The following is a 20,328-nucleotide window of genomic DNA, read 5'->3' as shown; positions in this document are numbered from 1 at the left end:
CTAATTTGATAGTTTTTTTGTCGTTAGACGTGCATGTTGTGGTTGTTGCCGCTGTTGATTTTTCTGGATATTTTTCATCGGATTATAACTTGATCAGGTTAGTTTCTTAAATTAATTTAATATTATTACATATGTATTTTAAATTTTAAATTTATTTATATATAACTTTATTGATTAAATATGCATGGATATTGGTATAAAAAAATATAATATGCATAAATATTAGTTTTTGTTTTAAGAAATGCATAAATAGTTTTTTTTTTTTAAAAGAATTTAACCAAATGTCAACAGTGCAGAAGATGGATCAATATTATTAATACCGAAGTTGGATGTACGATAGAACATTTCCGGGGAGAACCAAACTTAAACCGCAATTTGAGGAAGGAATTCATGGATTTGTTGCTTTCGCCATGTCACAAAACATTTATGAGAGGGAGGGAGGGATAAGATGTCCGTGTCTTACTTGTACGTGTAGATTGATACAGAGCGGAGAAGATGTCATCAAACATTTAAAAAAAGTTGGCTTTATGGATTCCTATTGGGTGTGGACTAATCATGGTGAACAAATGCCGCCTATTAATACTGGGTTCGATGTGAACACACGTGCTTCATGCAGTGGAACACATACAAAGAATGTTGAACAGTTTGACATGATGGATGATATGATTGGTGACGCTCTTGGAGTGAACATGTCTTATGATGAGCCGGTTGAAGAGGAGCTACCCCCGAACAAGAAAGCACAAGATTTTTACAACCTGTTGGAAAAGATAAATGAACCGTTGTTTGAAGGATCAAATGACTCTAAATTATCCATGTGCGCGAGACTTTTAGCTGCCAAGTCAAATTGGAATGTACCTGATAAGTGCTTGGAGCACTTTGTGAAAATGCTTTTGGATGCTACTCCCATCAAAGACAATCTTCCGAAAAGTTATTACGAGGCCAAGAGATTAGTGTCGAAGTTGGGATTAGAATCTAAAAGGATTGATTGTTGTAGTAATGGGTGCATGTTGTTCTATGACAATGAATTTGGTACAAATGATGGTGCACTAGAGGAGTGTAAATTTTGCAATGAACCTAGGTATGTTGTTCGCAATGATGATGTTCACCGTAATCACAAACGAATCCCGGTTAAGTCAATGTTTTACCTGCCAATAATACCAAAACTGCAAAGGTTGTATGCATCAATGCAAACTGCTGGTAAAATGACTTGGCATTACTACAATAAGTCAAATCCACCTGAGATGCGGCATCCTTGTGACGGTGAGGCATGGAAGCATTTTGACCGTGTTCATCATGATTTTGCATCAGATCCACGAAATGTGAGATTGGGATTATGCTCTGATGGCTTTACACCATATATCCAAGCATCTGCAACGCCTTATTCTTGTTGGCCAATTATTGTTACCCCGTATAACCTCCCTCCTGAGATGTGTATGTCAAAACCTTACATGTTCTTGACTTGTATTATATCGGGACCATCGAGTCCACTTGATGGCATTGATGTGTTTTTACAACCCTTGATTGATGATCTGAAGAGGTTGTGGATTGGTCAATTGACATATGATATTGCAAAAAGGGAGAATTTCAATATGAGGGCGGCTTTGATGTGGACTATCAACGAATTTCCCGCATATGGGATGTTGTCTGGTTGGAGTACTCATGGTAAACTTGCTTGCCCTCATTGTATGGAGAAGACAAAGGCGTTTACTTTGGACTATGGAGGAAAGGCTTCATGGTTTGACCATAGGATGTTTTTACCAGAAGGTCATGTATTTCGGAGGAAAAGAAATATGTTTAGGAAAGATAAACTAGAAAAAGATGGTCCGCCTCCTAAGATATCATCTCGAGAAGTGTTCCGCAGGGTCCGTGGGCTATTGAGATTCCCAGATGTTGGCAAAAGAATTAGATACCATAAATATGGGGAAGAGCACAACTGGATCAAAAGAAGTATTTTTTGGGACCTTCCTTATTGGAAAGACAATTTACTGAGACATAATCTTGATGTTATGCACATTGAAAAGAATTTTTTTGACAATATACTTCACACAGTGATGAATGTCTCAGGTAAAACAAAAGATAATGAGAAGGCTAGACTGGATTTGTCGGTGTATTGTAAGAGACCAGAAATGGAACTACAACCTCTTCCAAATGGAAAATTTCAAAAACCCAAGGCTATTTTTAGTCTAACCTCTGATGAAGCAAAATCTATTTGTATGTGGTTAAAAGAGCTGAGGATGCCAGATGGTTATTCTTCAAATTTAGCAAGGTGTGCCGACGTCAACAAAGGAAAGGTGCGTGGGATGAAAAGTCATGATGGTCATGTTTTCATGGAACGCTTACTTCCAATTGCGTTTAGTTCATTGCCAAACAATGTTATAAAACCATTGACTGAAGTTAGCCAATTTTTTAAAGATCTTTGTGCTTCAACTCTAAGAACGGATGAACTTGTTAAAATGGACCAGAATATGCCAGTCACTCTTTGTAAACTTGAGCAAGTTTTCCCACCGGGTTTCTTTGATTCTCTGGAACATCTGTCGGTTCATCTCGCTTACGAAGCCATGCTCGGCGGACCTGTTCAATATAGGTGGATGTATCCTTTTGAAAGATGCATGGGTGATTATAAGCGATGTGTGAAGAATAAGGCTAAGGTTGAGGGATCAATACGCATAGCTTACACATTGAAGGAAGCAAATTATTTTATCTCTTATTACTTCATAAAATCGACATTGACTCCAACAAACACACAAAATGAAGTTGATGCTGCAAGTGGAAGTCACTCATTTGCATTATCGGTCTTTTGTCTTCCCGGGCGTCCTGTTGGGAACAAAGAATATTGGATGAAAGATAAAGAGTTGCGGTCAGCTGAAGTTCATGTGTTGATTAATTGCACTGAAGTTAAACCATACCTCGAGTACGTCCATCATGTATATGTTTATTTTAATCCCTTTTTTTTTAATATTACTAAAGTTAAGTTTTCAATTGCACCACAGGGCATTTTTGAGTTGGGCAAACGTTGGTGAACAACAATCTTCTGGTTATATATATGCTAATTTTCCAGAATGGTTTAAATATCAAGTATCAATTATTGAACCTACTAGAGGGGTCAGTCATCTGAGAGGACTAGCTCAAGGGCCAGAGAGGCTTGTCAAAGAATATCACACTTACTTTGTGAATGGATATAAATTTCATACTCATGCATGGACGGTGGGCAAAAAAACATATAACAGTGGTGTTTACGTAAAAGGAGTCGGAGAAGGAGGTGAAGATGACTTCTATGGCTTGATTAAAAACATATATGAATTGTCTTACCAATATGTAGAACATGAGAACAAAGTTGTGTTATTTTACTGTGATTGGTTTGACCCTTCTAGGAATGGGACAAAAATTGACCCAATCACCAAAATTGTTGACATACGAATGGACAAAAGGTATAATGCGTTTGACCCATTCATCATGGCACATAATGTCAAACAAGTGTATTATGTACCTTATCCTTCGTTTCAGCAACGCAAGCGAGGATGGTGTGCAGCCATCAAGACAAACCCAAGAGGTCACATTGAAATGAACATCCCAATTGAAGATGCAGCTTACCAAGATAATGAAATGTCATCTGTTCCTAATGAAATTGAAGTCGAACCAATTACAGGTTTGGTTGACCAGAAAAGATCCTCATGTATCTAGCTAACAGCCCAGATAGACCAGAAAACACTAACCCACACTCAATAATATTAGAACTCATGTATATATTAGTTGATGATTAGTTAATTATCTAATTAGTAATCCAATTTGATGTCTGGTTTATTCATTTACCATACAGGAGGGGTTTGATGAGAGGGCTAAAAAGGTATTATCTCAATCTGATGGCTCATCTCCGACGGGTACAATGGGTTCACTTGATCATTCTACTGCACAAACCATTTGGAAGGAAACAGTCGGACGTGGAAAAAGTAGCAAATATTATGGTGCTGGAACCATGTCCTCCAACTTGGTACACAATAGATGTATTTATGAACGATCTATTGATGGAGAAGGCGGTTCTCGTAATGTGGAGATGACCCCTGAAATGGTGACACTGATACAACAATTGAGTCAACAGATGCAGGCTCGAAATCAAGAGCTTGAACAAGTGAGGACTCAAAGTCAAAAAGAGCTTGAAGAGATGAGGACTCAGTTAAAACAACAACAAGACTTTTTCATGCAAGAAATTCGGCGTAACAGAGAGTTGGTAGAAACGATGGCAGGAGATAGGACCGCAGTTCCTCCCTCGCTTCTGCTGCAATTCTGCTGCCAAACTTCCACCATAATACGGCTGCTCCAGCAGCGCCTGTGGCTTGAGACCAGCTTCTCACCATCGTATGTCTCCTAATAGTAATGAGAGGATTCCATGGATCCAAACTATGCATATGTGTTATGGATAACATAAGACTTTGAATTTAGCATTTTTTTTTTTATAACGTTGGCTAAACAATTTATTAGAAGTTTCCCAATTACAAGATGGGCTTGAGATTGGAATTACATAGTCAAATTCAAATTATGCAGAACAGAAAGTTGCAGTTTAAGGCACAAAACAAAAACTAGGAACAGCTCCTAGTGAATGAACTACTATGGTAGTAAAAACAATTTGGAATAAAAAAAAGTTGAATTAATATCTCAACTCATGAAGATATAAACTAAATAGATTTTAGCCTCTAATAACTCAAGCTTCAAGAACACCAAGATAAAGTATAATCATGGCATACATTTAGAAAACGATTTAACACATTTTGCTATTAATACCCATAGAAGTGTGTCTAATACATACCATATAGATTTATTTTATATATTTGGTTATTTTCAAATAAATTGCTTCAAAAAATCATTTTCATTTTACCTGAAGCCTTGAAGAATTGTACATAGGTAGGGTGAGTGTCATGTTATTAGGCTTTGCTTCTTTCATGATAATTCTTGTACTCATTACAAATAATAATACCTCAATTAGACATTTAGGCAAAACAGAACCGTCCAAGCACTGCATACCTCCAATGCTTAGTAATCTATAGTACCAACTCCTCATTATAAGTCCAACTGTATGGTACAAAAGTGATACAAGTCTTGCATTACACACAAGCTTCTTTTTACCATTTGATCAATATGTCATTCCATTGGATCAAATATGATATGACGTGACGTATTGATCAAATAGTAAGAAACAAACTTGTTCATGATGTAAGTCTAATTTATATGTGTGCATTTGAAAAAGTTGTCATCTCATAATATAAAAATTGAAAATAGAGGGAAAAGACCAAACTCCAAAAGTTATACGTAAAGATGAACAATTGAGGATTTTTTTAGAGAAATAAACATCTGTGGAGTTACTCAGTATTAGGACTTAAATTAGATTTTTAATTCTATATATCATATAAGGATTAAAAATAAATTGGGCCTAATATAATTCAACAACTATGACATTATAAGCACTGTATTAATTTAAGCATTGTATTTGCAGAGAGTCATTAAAACCATCTTTATTCATTTTAATTTAATTAAAATATTAGTAAGCATTGGAACTAGAAGTAATTCAATTTTATTCAAGGCAAGGAAAAGTTATAGTAAATACACATTTGAAATACGATAACAACATAATTTTATAACAATTTATGAAAATAAACTTTTACAATCTCTTTATTGAATTCAAATATCAAAGACACTGAACTTCATAGTGATGGTTTTCATTCAACGGTTCCCGACATGAAATAATATTTTTAGTTCTTGACTCATGAGTTGTTGCACTGAAATTTCACTCGAAAGAATACTTGATGGTGTAAGTTCAATGGTAAAACTCTGTGACACATATTTCATTGTTGGTCGAGAGGAAGGATTGAGATTTAAGCATGCAAATGCTACGACGGCAACACGAATTATGTCAAGTAAAACAATCATATTATTCGGAAGTGGCAGACGTTTGGTCTAATACTTCACATAACTTGAAAGACCAATATTCTGTACGATTTAATGATTAGTCTAATTGATGGTGCTACACATGTATGTGTCACGACATTTAGATATAAAAGTCTTATGTGAACATAGAAAAAATGTAAAAGCACCATTTACGAAGGATACCTGTTTTTCTCCTATGCATCATTCTTTGAAAGGGAAATGACAACAATTTTCCCGTTCCTTTGTAGTAGTACTACGGGGAATGTGCTGGTCCTAAGGAAGAAAGCATTTATTCCACATGGGTAAGTTATTATGAGTTAATTTTTTCCTTTATCAAATTTAATTTTTGAAAATTCAACCTCACCACTGTGTGTCAACATGTCTATTGATTCTATGTCTCTTTATTTCTAAAAACTAGATAAATGTTTAAATCCATTGAATTCTAATTATATTTACTTCAAAACATCCATGTATAAAATTCGGCAATCATGCATTAACGATCATTTCATCTTAGTATAAGCATCCTATTAAATTATTTCAAACATATTAAAAAGAAATTAGGCTTAATTAATGATGTGGTCCCTTAAGTTATTTGTTGGTTACATTTTAGTCTCATAAGTTATTAACGTTACAATTTGGTCAGAGACCAACTGCTCAGATCTAATGTATCCTAATAGTAATCAGAGGATTCATGGATCCAAATCATATGCATATGGTTGGAGAGTATAAGACTTTGAATGTAGATTTTTTTTTTTTTTTTTTTAACGCGGGCTAAACAATTTATTAGAGCATTCCCAATGACAAGATGGTCTTGAGATTGAAATTACATAATCAAATTCATGAAATTATGCAGAAGAGAATGTTGCAGTTTAAGGCACAAAACAAAAACTATAAACAGCTCCTAGTGAATGAACTACTATGACTGCCCGTCTTGTCCTCTCAAGGTTGCATTGTAATTTTATAATATTTGAATTATTAAATAAATGATTTTATTTATAGAGCTAATTGTGCTGACAAACTAAATAACTAACTCCTAACTTCTAAGGGTGTGTTTGGATTGAGGATTTAGGAGGTGAAAGGAGGGGAGAGCTCACTTTTATTTTTTAAATTGTAAAATATTTTTTTTTTAAAATAAATCAAGTGTTTTAGAAGTATTATATAATCATTTATCAATGTTGTTAATTCAATTTTCTAAAAATTATTTTATAATGTCCGTAATTTTAAAAAATAAAAGTAAGTTCTCCTCTCCTTTCCCCTGCTAAACCCTCCATCCAAACACACCCTAAGAGAATTATTTACTCTTAATTAACATCACTGAAACCCTATTTATGTGTATGTCTTTATGTCAATCCATTACATTGAATTGCCAAAACAGAAGGTAAAAGCCAATACATTAAAAGACATGAAGCTTCAAAGTAAAATAATCCGCCATGGATGAAGGGAGAAAAAGCTCCAAAATGGAGAAAGATGAAAACAGTTTCATTAGATTGTGATAGTTCATTGCAAGTAGTTATATACACATAAGTGACAGCTCATTGTAACTACTCTAACTAACTAGATGAAATGTAAACACAAGTGAAATGAATTGTAAATGCAAATGCATCTAATTAGTTAACTTGCGCGCCAAGCTAGGTTATTTTCTTCATATTCTGATAAAGCTAATGTAAAAATTATATCATTAATTAAGTTACAATTTCACAAACTTAATACTTGTTTTTTCCAAATAGTATGTCTGAATAAGATTCTTGATATGCAAAACATATTCGAAACATGAAATCCCATTAAGTTTTACACTTTGGAATAACCAGTCAACCACTAGTTTTGTTAATATATAAAGGAAGGAGACAAAATTAAACTAACAATAAAAAATGCAAAACAAAACAATAGAGTGTATATAACTCCAAACTCTGAACATAGTTGCAAACTGTGTAAGAAAAAAAAAAGCCTTCTATATACGTATGTAGTTAAAGTTGAGGTAAATTTGAATTAGCTTGTTTACTTTAAGTAAATTCAATAGCAGAGTGTATAGCTTCACAACATAAATCTTTAATAATAAAATATTAAAAAAAAAAAAGGTTAAAAGAAAAATAAGCAAGGGAAAACATTGAATAAAGAAGAAACTAGCTTAAATTCTATTTCTTCTCAAAAATCAATTACCTTGAAAGTGGAAAGAGGAATCCTAGCCACGTCCTGTCTAAACTGTTCCAATTAAGCCAAATTAATCTCAATCCTCTTCAGTAAATAACCCCCACAGAATTATTGGTCTAATATGCCTATTCAAGATGAGTATATATTAATAAACCAGAATGGAAAAACAATTTGGAACAAAAAAAAGTTTAATGAAGCTTCAAAAACACCAACAAGCCAAGACTAAAAACGAAAAAATAATTCATTTAGGGGGGCCAAAAACTTATTTAACAATATTAATTAACTACTGAGAATAGTTCCTCTAGTAGACATTTAGAAAAGGGTAAATACAGACTTTGGTCCCTTAACTTATTTTTGCGTTTCATTTGGTCCCTTAATTTTAAACTGTCTCAATTTGGTCCCTTAAGTATCTCTCCGTTTACCAAAGTGATCCCTTCCGTTAGTTTTCCGTTATGTTTAATAAAAAAAGTTAAATATGGTACACGTGTCATTTTTTCATTTGTTGAAAACTTATTTTTTTTTTTTTTGTTATTTCCTTCATCTTCTCCATACAAATTTCTAATGGCACGTGAATTTCTTCTTAAAAAAACACCCAAAATTTCTTCTTTCCAAAATCCAATTCAATCCATTTCATATATCAAAAAATATAACAATCAAACATGATTTCAATTCCAAATCTAGTGTGTAAAGGCATAAATAGCAGTTGAAATATAAACCACAACAACAGAAGAAACAAGAATAGCCATAACAGCAACAGCATGAGCTGCAGATTTACTCCCACAAGACAACATCCACAATCTTATCTCAATAACATTCACCATCGTCTGTATTTACCCTTTAGAAAAAATTGAAGTTCTCCAAGCATTTTTAACTTCATAGTGTATCATGTCATACGTGAAATCTTTTTAACATCATCAATTTCACAATTGCAACAGCATATATGATTAATTTCATGATAAAACCGAATTAGAAAAAATAAGAAGCAAATTAAACTAAACATAAAAAGACGGAGGTAGGACAGAGGAGGAAACAGTGAACATTATGGATATGGAAAAGTTGAATTACACACATTTGAGAAAACGTAACAACAAAATTCTTTCACATTTTCTAATAACTTATGAAAATAAACTTTTACAACGTCTTTATTGAATTCAAATTTCAAAGACACCAAAATTCAATCCAAAGTGCTTATTTCAATAGTTCCCGATATGAAATAATGTTTTTAGTTCTTGACTCATGAGTTGCTGCACGGAAACTTCACTCAAAAGAATGCTTAATGGCGTAAGTTCAGTGGAAAAACTCTGTGACACACATTTCATTGTTGGTCGAGAGGAAGGATTGAAATTTAAGCACGCAAATGCTATTACGGCAACACGAATTATGTCAAGTAAAACCATCACATTATTTGGAAGTGGAAGACGTTGGTCTAATACTTCACATAATTTCATGCTTTGAGTTGATGCTAATTGAAGAGATGACAAAAGATCTCCAGGATGCCTTCCCATTAAAGTTTCAAGTGCCACTACTCCGAAACTATATACATCACACTTTTCACTCACAACCATGGTATAGGCAAGTTCTGCATATTGATAAAATCACCATTAGTTGATTAAAGGATGCAACTAAAATAATTTGTAATTTTAATTAGTAACTCTGTAATAAAAACCAAAGAACATTTATGTTGTTTGTGTGGATGATAAATATTCATGTTATGCATCATAGATAAATGGATAAATACAAGAATTAAAAGAACACAGAGAGCAATGAAAAATTTACCAGGAGCTATATATCCAATAGTTCCAGCAACTATGGTTCGATTGGACGAATCATATTGAAGGAGTCGAGCTGTTCCAAAGTCAGAAACACTTGGCTGCCACTCAGAGTTTAACAAGATATTACCACTAGATACATCTCTATGCACTATTGGAGGGGTACAATCATGATGAAGATATGATAGACCAAATGCAACACCTTTCACAACATTAAGCCTTTTTCTCCAATTGAATTCCACGGCCTCTACATCATCATATAAGACAGAGAACAAGCTTCCTCTCTCCATGTACTGGTAGATCAAAAACATGATTCTTTTGTGCAAGCAGAATCCATAAAGCTTCACAATATTTCGGTGCTTTATATCTGATAATATTTTCACTTCATTTCTAAAACTTTCATCAAAAGCTGGCACCTCTGCTTCATAGCCGTGAAGTTTCTTCAAGGCAACAACTTTTCCACATGGTAACTGTGCCTTGTAAACACTTCCATATGCCCCTGTTCCAATGCAATATCTAATGTCAAAATCTTCTGTTGCTCTAATGATGTCATCATATGCTATTTGTCCATCATAATTCCATATACAAAACAAATCCCCATTCTTTATTGTTGATTTGTTTGCTTGCTTGTTCTTGATAGAATTATGACGAAGTTTCAAGCACATGATAAGTGAGAAGGTGAAGATTACAATAATGAGTATAGGAAGAACAATGACAACGTGAAGCTCTACTTTATTACTTTTCCTTATTATTGTATAATACGGAGATGGGCAAGGTTGGAGTTCAGATTTCTCGTAGAGTTTGTTAGTACATACATTGTTATTCCCTATTAATGCAGAAGTATCAGATACACAAGATGGAATTGGACCGCTTAAATAATTGTAGGAAATGTTCACGTTTTGGACATTACAAATTGATTCGGGAATCGTTCCACTAATATTATTATTGTTTAAAAGAAGTTGTTCAAAGTTTCCAAACTGATAAGGGATTACACCACTAATGTGATTGTGACTCAGGTCAATGGAGATTTTATACTCTATCATTGGGATAAAATGTGAAGGAAGGGTACAATTGAGTAAATTGTTTGAAATGTTAAGGAAAGCTAATTCAGAGAGAGTATTCAACGAAATCGGCAAGTCCCCACCAATGGAGTTATTATTTAACCACAACATTTTCAAGTCACTTAATTGACCGAAGTTAGATGGGAGGCCACCAGTGAGAAAATTGTTTGAGATGTCAAGGTATAGTAATTTGGTGAGAACAGTAAGGGAGATAGGCAAGTTTCCATTGAGTCTGTTGTGAGATAGATCTATTTTTGTGAGATTTTTCAAGAACCCCAACTCATGCGGAACCGAACCTTGAAGGTTGTTGTAGGAGATGTCTAGGTACTCTAATTGTTTGAGATTTCCTAGTGAAGGAGGCATCTCACCTTCGATTATATTGTGAGATAGATCTAATCCTCTGAGATTTTTCAAGAACCCCAACTCATGAGGAACCGAACCTTGAAGGTTGTTGTGGGAGATGTCTAGGTTCTCTAATTGTTTTAGATTTCCTAGTGAAGTAGGTATCTCACCTTTCAATCTATTGTTAGATAGATGAAATCCTCTGAGATTTTTAATGAATCCCAACTCATGAGGAATGGAACCTTGAATGTTGTTGTAAGAGATGGCTAAAAACTCCAACTGTCTAAGATTTCCTATTGAAGGAGGTATCTCACCTACAAGAGAATTAGCATACAGGGAAAGATGGGTGAGTTTGGTGAGATTTCCTAGTGAATACGGTATCTCACCTTCAAGATAATTAGCATACAGAGAAAGATTGGTGAGTTTGGTGAGATTTCCTAGTGAATACGGTATCTCACCCACAAGAGAATTAGAGGATAAATCGAGATAAGTGAGCTTGGAGAGAAGGCCAATTTCTTTTGGGATAGTCCCTTGCAGTCCAATTCCACCGACATAAAGGCCTTCTAAATTGTGGAAAACAGACAAGTTGAGCGTTGCAAAGTGAATCTCAGGCATTGTTGCAGAATATATGTAGATTTCTTTTATGCTTCCAGCCTTGTTGCATATTATCCCATCCCATTTACAAAGATGGGAGATGTTGAAATATGCATCAGACGTGTTCCACTATTCAATATAGCATTTGCTTCCAATTGAAGTTGAGATGTCATTGTGGCAGATTGAGTACCTACAATGAAAATCCAGATAAGAAGAAAGACCATCCTCATTTTTGGACCACAGGAATTGGAAACTAAATATTTTGTCAAGTTCATTTTTTGAGATCTAATGAATTGCATACATTGTTCTAAGATGCATATAAAACATTTATAATGGTGTGTCATTCTCAAAGATTAATATTCAGTACGATATTTAATGATTTGACTTATTGATTGTGCTACACATGTGTCACGACATTAGATATTAAAGTCTTGTGTGAACATGGAAAATATTCAAAAGCATCATTCATGAAGGATACATATTTTTCTATTTTGCATCATTCAGTGAGATGACAACAATTTTTCGGTTCTCTTTGTGGTACCACTGGGTACTTGCCAAAAGAATATAGCATTCTTTCTACACGCTATAGCAAAAATAGGTATCTCGAAAACACAATGATTTTCAAAGAAAAATTCCTACGAGAAACACCTATTAGAATTTTGAACTTAGAGAGAGTCAACAAAAAAAACAGTTGGGTCAGCTCAGGACGTTCCCTAAAAATTCCTACGAAAAAAACCTATTAGAATTGATAAACTAAATATTAATTCAAACTTCACTACTAAACAAAAACAGACTTGTCCAAGCATTTTATAATTCCGTCAATGACATAACCATAATAGGAAAATTAATTTAATTCAATTGAAATATAAGTATTAGAACTAGAAAGAGAAATTTAAATTTATTCAAAACATGGAAAATTACATTACATACACATTTGAAATACCATAATTATAACATTTTCTAACAACTTATGAAAATAAACTTTTACAATGACTTTATTGAGGTCTAATTTCTAAGACATTCAACTTCCTTCTGAAGTGTTCCCAACGTGAAATAATCCTTTTAGTTCACTAATGAGTTGCTACATTGAAATATCACTCAAAGGAATACTTGATGGTGTAAGTTCAAAGGAAAAACTCTCTCTCTTTTTTTTTTTTTTTTTGAGGAAAATGGAAAAACTCTCTGACACGCATTTCATTGTTGGTAAAGAGCACGGATTGAAATTTAAGCATGCAACTGCTACCACGAAAACGCGAATTATGTCAAGTAAAACCATCACATTATTTGAAAATGGGAGATGTTGGTCTAATACTTCACATAATTCCATGCCCTAAGTTGATGCAGATTGAAGTGATGACAATATATCACCAGGGTGTCTTCCTATTAAAGTTTCAATTGTCACTACTCCAAGTTTTGCATATTGATCTAATCACCATGACTAAAAAAAAAATCTACATTATACTAGAAAACATTTTACTCCCTCCACTTAGAGAAACTTGAATTACATTCTCGTCAATTCTTATGTTAAAATCTACACTTTCTCCCTTAATATTTTTTTTTTAATAATCTAAGAAATAAAACTAATCTAACACACTTCGAATAAAAATGGTATTGCGGGTTTATTTTAATATACCACAAGTCTAGAGTTATCCTGTTTCTTTCTATGTAAAGGCTTTGCCACATTGGTTACGTCTAAATATAGACATGCATGTGTCTCTAAAGTCATCTATTGACTTAGTCAATCACAAAGTCCTGTGCATAAGTGTCCATTTTAGGATGCAAGTTTTTCTTCGTCATCGGGTCAACTTTACGCTCCTAAACATATAATTAAACAAATACTCCCTCCGTTTCAAAATATATGTCCAAGTCAACCACTTCACATATATCAATGCACAATTTTGATGGTTAATATCTTTAATTATCTAAAGTAAAAAATTATAAAAAGAAAGAGAATTATTAATAAAGCCAAATTCAGCCTTTTCATGAAGGCTTTTCATGAACGCTACTAAAAATCATGAAGGAGGAATCCTGTTCCAAATAAGCCAAATTAATAAATCAGATAGTAAAAATAATATGGAATAAAAAAAATTGAATTAATATCTGAACTCATAAAGATATAAACTAAATAGATTTTAGCCTCTAATAACTCAAGCTTCAAGAACACCAACAAAAAGTGTAATCATGGCAGACATTAACCGAAAGATTTAACACATTTTGCTATAGACACCAACAAGAAGTGTGTCTACTACATACCATTTGCTTCCATTTGAAGTTGAGATGTAATTGTGGCAGATTGAGTTCCTACAACCAAACCCCAAAAAAGAAGATAGATCATCCACATTATTGGACCAGAGAAATTAGAAACTATATATTTTGGCAAGTTCATGTGTTTTTTTTTTTTTTTTTAACTAATGAATTGCAGATAATGTTCTAAGGTGTATGAAAGGCCTTTATAATGTTGTTGTGAGACTAGCATGCTCGTTGGCCACACTCATTCTCACGCACCAATTCAGCACAATTTGATATTTTCATTTATATTTGCGCTACGTATATGTTACTGCATAAGATAAGCCTATAGTATTTGTGTACATGAAAAATTGAAACCAACAATCCTTTATATGTATAATTACTCTCGCCCCTAAATATAGAATATATTTATTTACATAATAAGAAAGTTAATTATATTATCAAATTTGTTATCAATCTTAGCTCAGTTTGTAGGGACATCGCATCATAATATGCAAGGTCCGGAGTTCAAACCTCGGTCACCGCCAAAAAAAATTTGTTATCAATTTGTATGCCTTATTTTTAATTTATCAATCGCTCGGTCACCGTCAAAAAAAATTTGTTATCAATTTGTATGCCTTATTTTTAATTTATCAATCGGGATGATGAATTAATTTATCTCGTAGTATTTATTGTTAGTTATAAAAGAAGATGTGTTACGTCCAAAAGAAGTAAAATAACCAAATTAATTGTTAGTTATCAAATTTAATTTAATTTGAAAGAAGCCATACTATAAGTTATGAGAAAAGACCAACGAGATTAATTCTATTTCTATCATCGCAATTCTTAAGAAAGGAACTTGGTTACTTGAGCTAATACAGAGTTCAAGAACAATCCCGAAAATTCAACCATCTTGTTTTTTTTTCTTTTTTCTTCTTCTTCATGATAATAGTTATTAGAAACTACACACTCAAGTGAAAGATTTGAGATTCAAACCCTGATTATGACATCTGATATAACCATCTCAAACATTTTTATGTGCCGAGCCAGTGGATATCTTGTTTTATTGATTTTTTTTTTTTTGGTCAACCTTGTTTTGCTTTTTAAAAACACGATTTTCATATTATCGTGACATAAACTTTCGCAATTATTTATATACAGCCAATTCTTATAATTAATATAATTTTTTTTTTGACAAAATTATAATTAATATAATATAATATGATATAATTGTAAAGGCTTTGCCCCAATGGTACGTCTAGGTATATATGTGTCTCCAAAGTGGTATGTTGACTTAGTATGTTATTAGAAAGTCTTGTGCATTAGTTTTCTTTGATGTGTGAGTATTTGTTCGTCAACCGGTCAACTTTAGTGTCTTTTACGTTCCTAAACATTCAATTAAACAAATAAAATACAAACATTTTTGTTTAGAGGAAAATACATTTTAGTCCTCGAAACAAGTTGCATGATTTAATTTGGTTCTCGATAAGAAAAAACAACTTTTAGTTATTGTGAAAGGAAACATAAATAATTTGGTCTCAATCTTTTTTTTTTTTTTTTTGTGACAAAAGGTCTCTATCTTATTTGTACTTTGTTTGGTTAATGAATAAATAGTAGAGAGAAAAAAGATAGTGAAAACGTAAAAACAGGTATATATGTTTGTAGTGTTTAATCAAGTTGGTGGAGCTCTGAAGATTGGAAATCGTTAAGAGTCCCACATCGGTTAGGAGTTGATCTGACAATTTGTTTATAAGTGGGGGCAATCCTCACCTCACAAGCCGGTTTTGTGGGGTTGTGTTAGGCCCAACCACGATTCCTAAGAGAAAATTGCTTTTTTGACAAAGAATACTTCCAATTGACACAAGTAAATGACCTTAATGCCCCTGGCGGTAGTTAACTACCGCTGGGAAACACGCTGGTAGTTAACTGCCGCTGGAACTCAGCGGTTGTTAACTACCGTTGAGTTCTGCGTTTTTATGAGCGCAGAACCTTCACTTTCACATTTTCCAGAAACACAACTTCTTCAAACCTCCAAACTTTCAAATTTCTCCAAATTTCTACTTCACGAATTTGCGCCCAATTTCTACAATTAGTTGAAAAGTAAGTTCTTTCCTTCCTTTTTACATGCAATGTAGTTTGTTTAGGGTGTTAGTTTTTATAATTTTGAGCAAAATGTTAGTTTTAGGTAGTTTTAGGGTTAGGTTAGAAAATTGTAAATTATGCATGATTTAGTTGCTTTGATGGATTGTTTTTGCTGGAATTGATGTTTAGAGACAATGTAGGTACAATGTAGTTGAATTTGATGTTGAAATAACACCAATTGTGCTAGTATTTTGAATAGCACTTAAGGTGTTTGATGAAATGCCTAAGTGAGAGAATCTTGTTTTTTTGTGTAATTTTTTTTTTGCAAAAATGTTAAATTATGTAATGTATATATGTTATGGTGTTTATAAGTTTGTTTTTTTTTTTTTTGCATTATTGGCAAGTTTGATGGATGACATAATGATGAATGACATAATGTGCCTAAGTTTAATTTTTCATATGCGTAAGTTTAATTTGTGATAATGTAATGGTTATTGTTAGAACCATTGTTCCATAAATTTGGCATAATGATAACCATAATGTAGAATAACCATATGTGATAATGTAGTTAGATTAGGTTTGATGAATGCATAAGTTAGATTAGATTAGAACCATTGTTCCACATATTTATGTTTTTTATATTTGTTTTGTACAGATATGGCTAGGGATACGGATGAGCGACAACGGGTTATTAGAGAGGATAGGATGCGGAAAGGTAAAGAGGCGAGTACCGCTAGTGCTCGGAGAGAAAAGTGGGTTGAATACCCGTATGTCCCTAAGACTCGGAAGCGCAGGGACCCGAGGATACATGGAGAGGGCTCACAGGCACATGTGGATGACTCCTCCCAGGTGATTGATCCGTCACTAGTGTATGCTTATGCAGATGAGGGTTTTGTTGGACATGATCGGATAGAGGAGGAGAGGATGTTTTTTCAACCGCCGCAGGACGAGGCAGAGGATGAGGGGATGCCACAGGATGTTATTGAGGATTATCTTGTGGCAGATAATCCTGTTTGTAACACCCATACCAGACGTATCTAGAAAGTCTGGCACGTGCGTTAATATTAGTACTGGATACATTAAAATATACAACAATTAAAAACTTCGAATGAATAATATTTACATCAAGTTACGTTCGTATAAATAATAATACAACACAACTCATCCATACTTAAAAATACATCCTTGATGTCCATAATGTCCTGCAGCTTTACGAACGAGCCCTTGAAGTAATATCCATCCGGCTCCGCACATACATAATCATCCTGCTTATCTGAAACAAATAAGGATTGGGATGAGACATAACGTCTCAGTGAGTTCCCCTAAATCCTAGGCTATAGGCAACCTCAAGGGGAAACCTACGGTCACCACGTGTTTACATTACAACATGACGGTTGATTATACGTGTGTGGATACTTGCATACTTAGACGGTAGTGATTACTAGAGCCGTCATAATCTTATCTCACCTGTTATAGGTTCCTCATCTATACATGTCATGGCGGTTGTGGGAACCTAAACCGCATTGCCAAGTGTACACTTACGTAACAAGGCCTAAACATAAATAACATAGCATATTCATGACATGATTCTATTCCGGACGATTAGGGAAACCTAGGGTCGCCACGGCCATAGCTTTCTTTACTTGTCCTATACATATCTTGCTCTCGTCTAATAGCATTTCATGCTCTTATTCTTGTTCTTAAACATATCATACATGGGCTCGATCATGAGCATAAACATAACATAATCGTAATCATCATAAACATAATCGTGTCTAAGTTCATTCATGGGTTAGCGTTGAACAAACAATTATTATCTTGATTCATTTTACGGATAGTCCCGGGTGGAGTAACCCCGAGAACAATCCCATACATGACCGATGTACGTACATTGGACTCCCTCGGTGTCGTGCGGGTCCCTTGCGGCTTAAACCGTTCCCCTTAGGTCGAGAACCTCCCGTATCCCTCTGGCGTGGATAACAAGAGACACGAGCACCTACGCTTGTTAGTCATGGTCTTGTCGTGCATATAAGTTAAACATATACATACTTGATTGTTTACCTCAGAACCTTAATCGAACCGATTAGTGGTAAACTCTTACTTGTTCATATTCATACCTAATCATGGTGGAGAGACTAACTAGTCAATCCACGGCTTACGTACTTGCTAACTCATTCTAGCTCTTGTGCGAAGAGATTACACTTCACGTCTTATCTTTCTAGGGATTCTTGATATACATACTAGTTCTCGACTAGCTAAGCCGAGGCTCTACATACATTCCCTTTCTTAGTTCATTACTACCCCATCATGCTTAGACTCTCTTGAGCCATCCTTGTAATTCATGCTAACATTGCCATGATTAATGATGCAAGGATCAATTGACGAGTTGTGCAAATTTCCAATAGTTACTAAAGACTGAAAATGCCAAAACCCAAGTCTTAAGCCATTTAGAAAATTCTATGATTTCACAAGGCCAAGTTTGTTCCAGTTGAGAAATGAGTGAAAACAGTCAAAGAATACTTCGAAACGATCGCCTCGGACCCCCACACGACTGCCCCCAAGCACCCGAGCGCAAGACAACGCGGACGTTGTCCTGTCTGGGGCGCCTGGCGCCAGGAGTTGGGCGCCTAGCGCTGGCTCCCTGTGTGTGGGCGCCTAGCGCCCTTGTACAGGCGCAGCGCTGCGAACTTTCGCGTTTTCGGTGCTTTCGGCTACGGGTTTTCGCCATTTTCGACCCAAAACTCGTCCAATTTGACCCTGTAATGCACCAAACACATCCAACAACTTGTATAGACTTATTTAAACATATACCATGGCAATTTTAACATGTAAACAACTAGGATTGGCTTGGGGTACTAAAGTTCCATAAAAACTAAACTAACATAAATCATGATTTTTCTACAAGATTAATCAATCCCAAAGGTGGGTAATCTATCTATGGAACTCACCTAGCTTGTTCCTTGTGTTTGCCTCAAGCTTCAAGCTTCTCATGTTCAAACCCTAACTTTGATTCCAAGCTTCTACTCATTCCCTTTGTTGTTTCTTGCTCTAGAAGTTGCCATGATCCTTGCTTGACCATCTTTGATCCAACCCAAAGCTTCTTCACCAAAACCCTCATCTCATGATTTATTCCCTTGTGAGGTTAGAGTGGAAGAACAAGCCCAATACAAGCTCATACTTGTTCCTTGATCTTGGAAGTACCATACATAAGCTTGATCATGAGGAGGAAGAAGTTTTGGAATGGATTGGTGGAGTGAGTGAGTGAAGGGGCGATGGAGAAGAGTAGAGAGAAGGAAGAGCAATTCCTTTTTCCCCAAACCTAGAGAGAGGAAAGATGGAAAGGAATGAGATATTTTGGGAGAAAACCAAATAAATATCCTTACCATGTGCAATTACTCAATTGCCCTTGCCTTAAACGTGATTAGCTTGACTCTGGTACATAAGTCCATACTTTACTAATATCACTTAATAATATCCTCAATTGTACATAACATACTTCACCATAATTGTTTTCTATGACTCTTAGTCCTCTGATACGTTTGTCAGATAAAATTCCCATTAGCAGATGAGCGGGATGTTACACTCTACCCCCCTTAAAGAAATTTCGTCCTCGAAATTTAGAGATCGACTACCAATCATTATGATCGAACCTACCATCTATGGTCTGAACCAACCATTTTCCATTCATACATATCCAAAGGTTTCGTCGTATCATGTCCTCATCTCGTTTCTTAACCCACATGCAACTGAACATAACCTTCTTGATCTTAATGTTACTCAAACTTAGAGTTATCTTAATATATCATAATTCAGAACTTACATTGCTATGCATAAACTTATTGCCTCGAACTCATATCTTGTCTGCTTAACATAAACCATTCATAAAAGTATCTAATCATAAACATGAACACTCAGGATTTGCCTTTTAACTGGAATCCTACCGGAAACCAGGTTTGCCCTGCAGTGCTTACTTGCAACATTAAAACATCTTTCATACATTCATAATCTCTCTTACCGCGCTTTGCAACTTATGCCTCTTACGTACATTACTCAGAAGACGATTCCACGAATCACTTATCCCTTTCCGAGTCTTAGGAAATCTTCGATTCCATTGCAATCTTATTGCATCTTATCACCCGTATTAGAGGTAACTCATATAGCTTGACATGAAAAGTGTAATCAACTCACCA

General features: G+C 34.6%; 1 protein-coding gene, 1 long non-coding RNA gene and 1 pseudogene across 3 annotated transcripts; 1 reads left to right on the top strand and 2 right to left on the bottom strand.

Moving 5' to 3' along the window:
* The first annotated feature begins 318 nt into the window (after positions 1-318).
* LOC146904044 (uncharacterized) lies at positions 319-4,366 on the top strand. The gene is made up of 3 exons (XM_085728217.1): positions 319-2,911; positions 2,991-3,651; positions 3,818-4,366. The coding sequence occupies exons 1-3, from the start codon at positions 330-332 to the stop codon at positions 4,364-4,366; spliced, it is 3,792 nt and encodes a 1,263-aa protein (XP_085584343.1). The 5' UTR covers positions 319-329.
* A 4,711-nt stretch (positions 4,367-9,077) lies between these two features.
* On the bottom strand, positions 9,078-12,105 carry LOC146904043 (uncharacterized; annotated as a pseudogene). Its single transcript, XR_015017551.1, has 2 exons — positions 9,841-12,105; positions 9,078-9,643 (listed from the first exon to the last, which is right to left on the bottom strand). The product of XR_015017551.1 is annotated as an uncharacterized LOC146904043 (transcript).
* Positions 12,106-17,213: 5,108 nt separating this feature from the next.
* Positions 17,214-19,449, bottom strand: LOC146904042 (uncharacterized). Its single transcript, XR_015017550.1, has 2 exons — positions 19,087-19,449; positions 17,214-17,411 (listed from the first exon to the last, which is right to left on the bottom strand). It is a non-coding gene; the product is annotated as an uncharacterized LOC146904042 (long non-coding RNA).
* Between the last annotated feature and the right edge of the window lie 879 nt (positions 19,450-20,328).

The sequence above is a fragment of the Medicago sativa genome, chromosome 7 (assembly GCF_051527215.1).
Source record: "Medicago sativa cultivar Bolivia chromosome 7, Bolivia_mono, whole genome shotgun sequence".
Taxonomy (NCBI): Eukaryota; Viridiplantae; Streptophyta; class Magnoliopsida; order Fabales; family Fabaceae; genus Medicago; species Medicago sativa.
The sequence above is the reverse complement of the archived record's forward strand: the minus strand, read 5'-3'. Positions and strand labels throughout refer to the sequence as shown.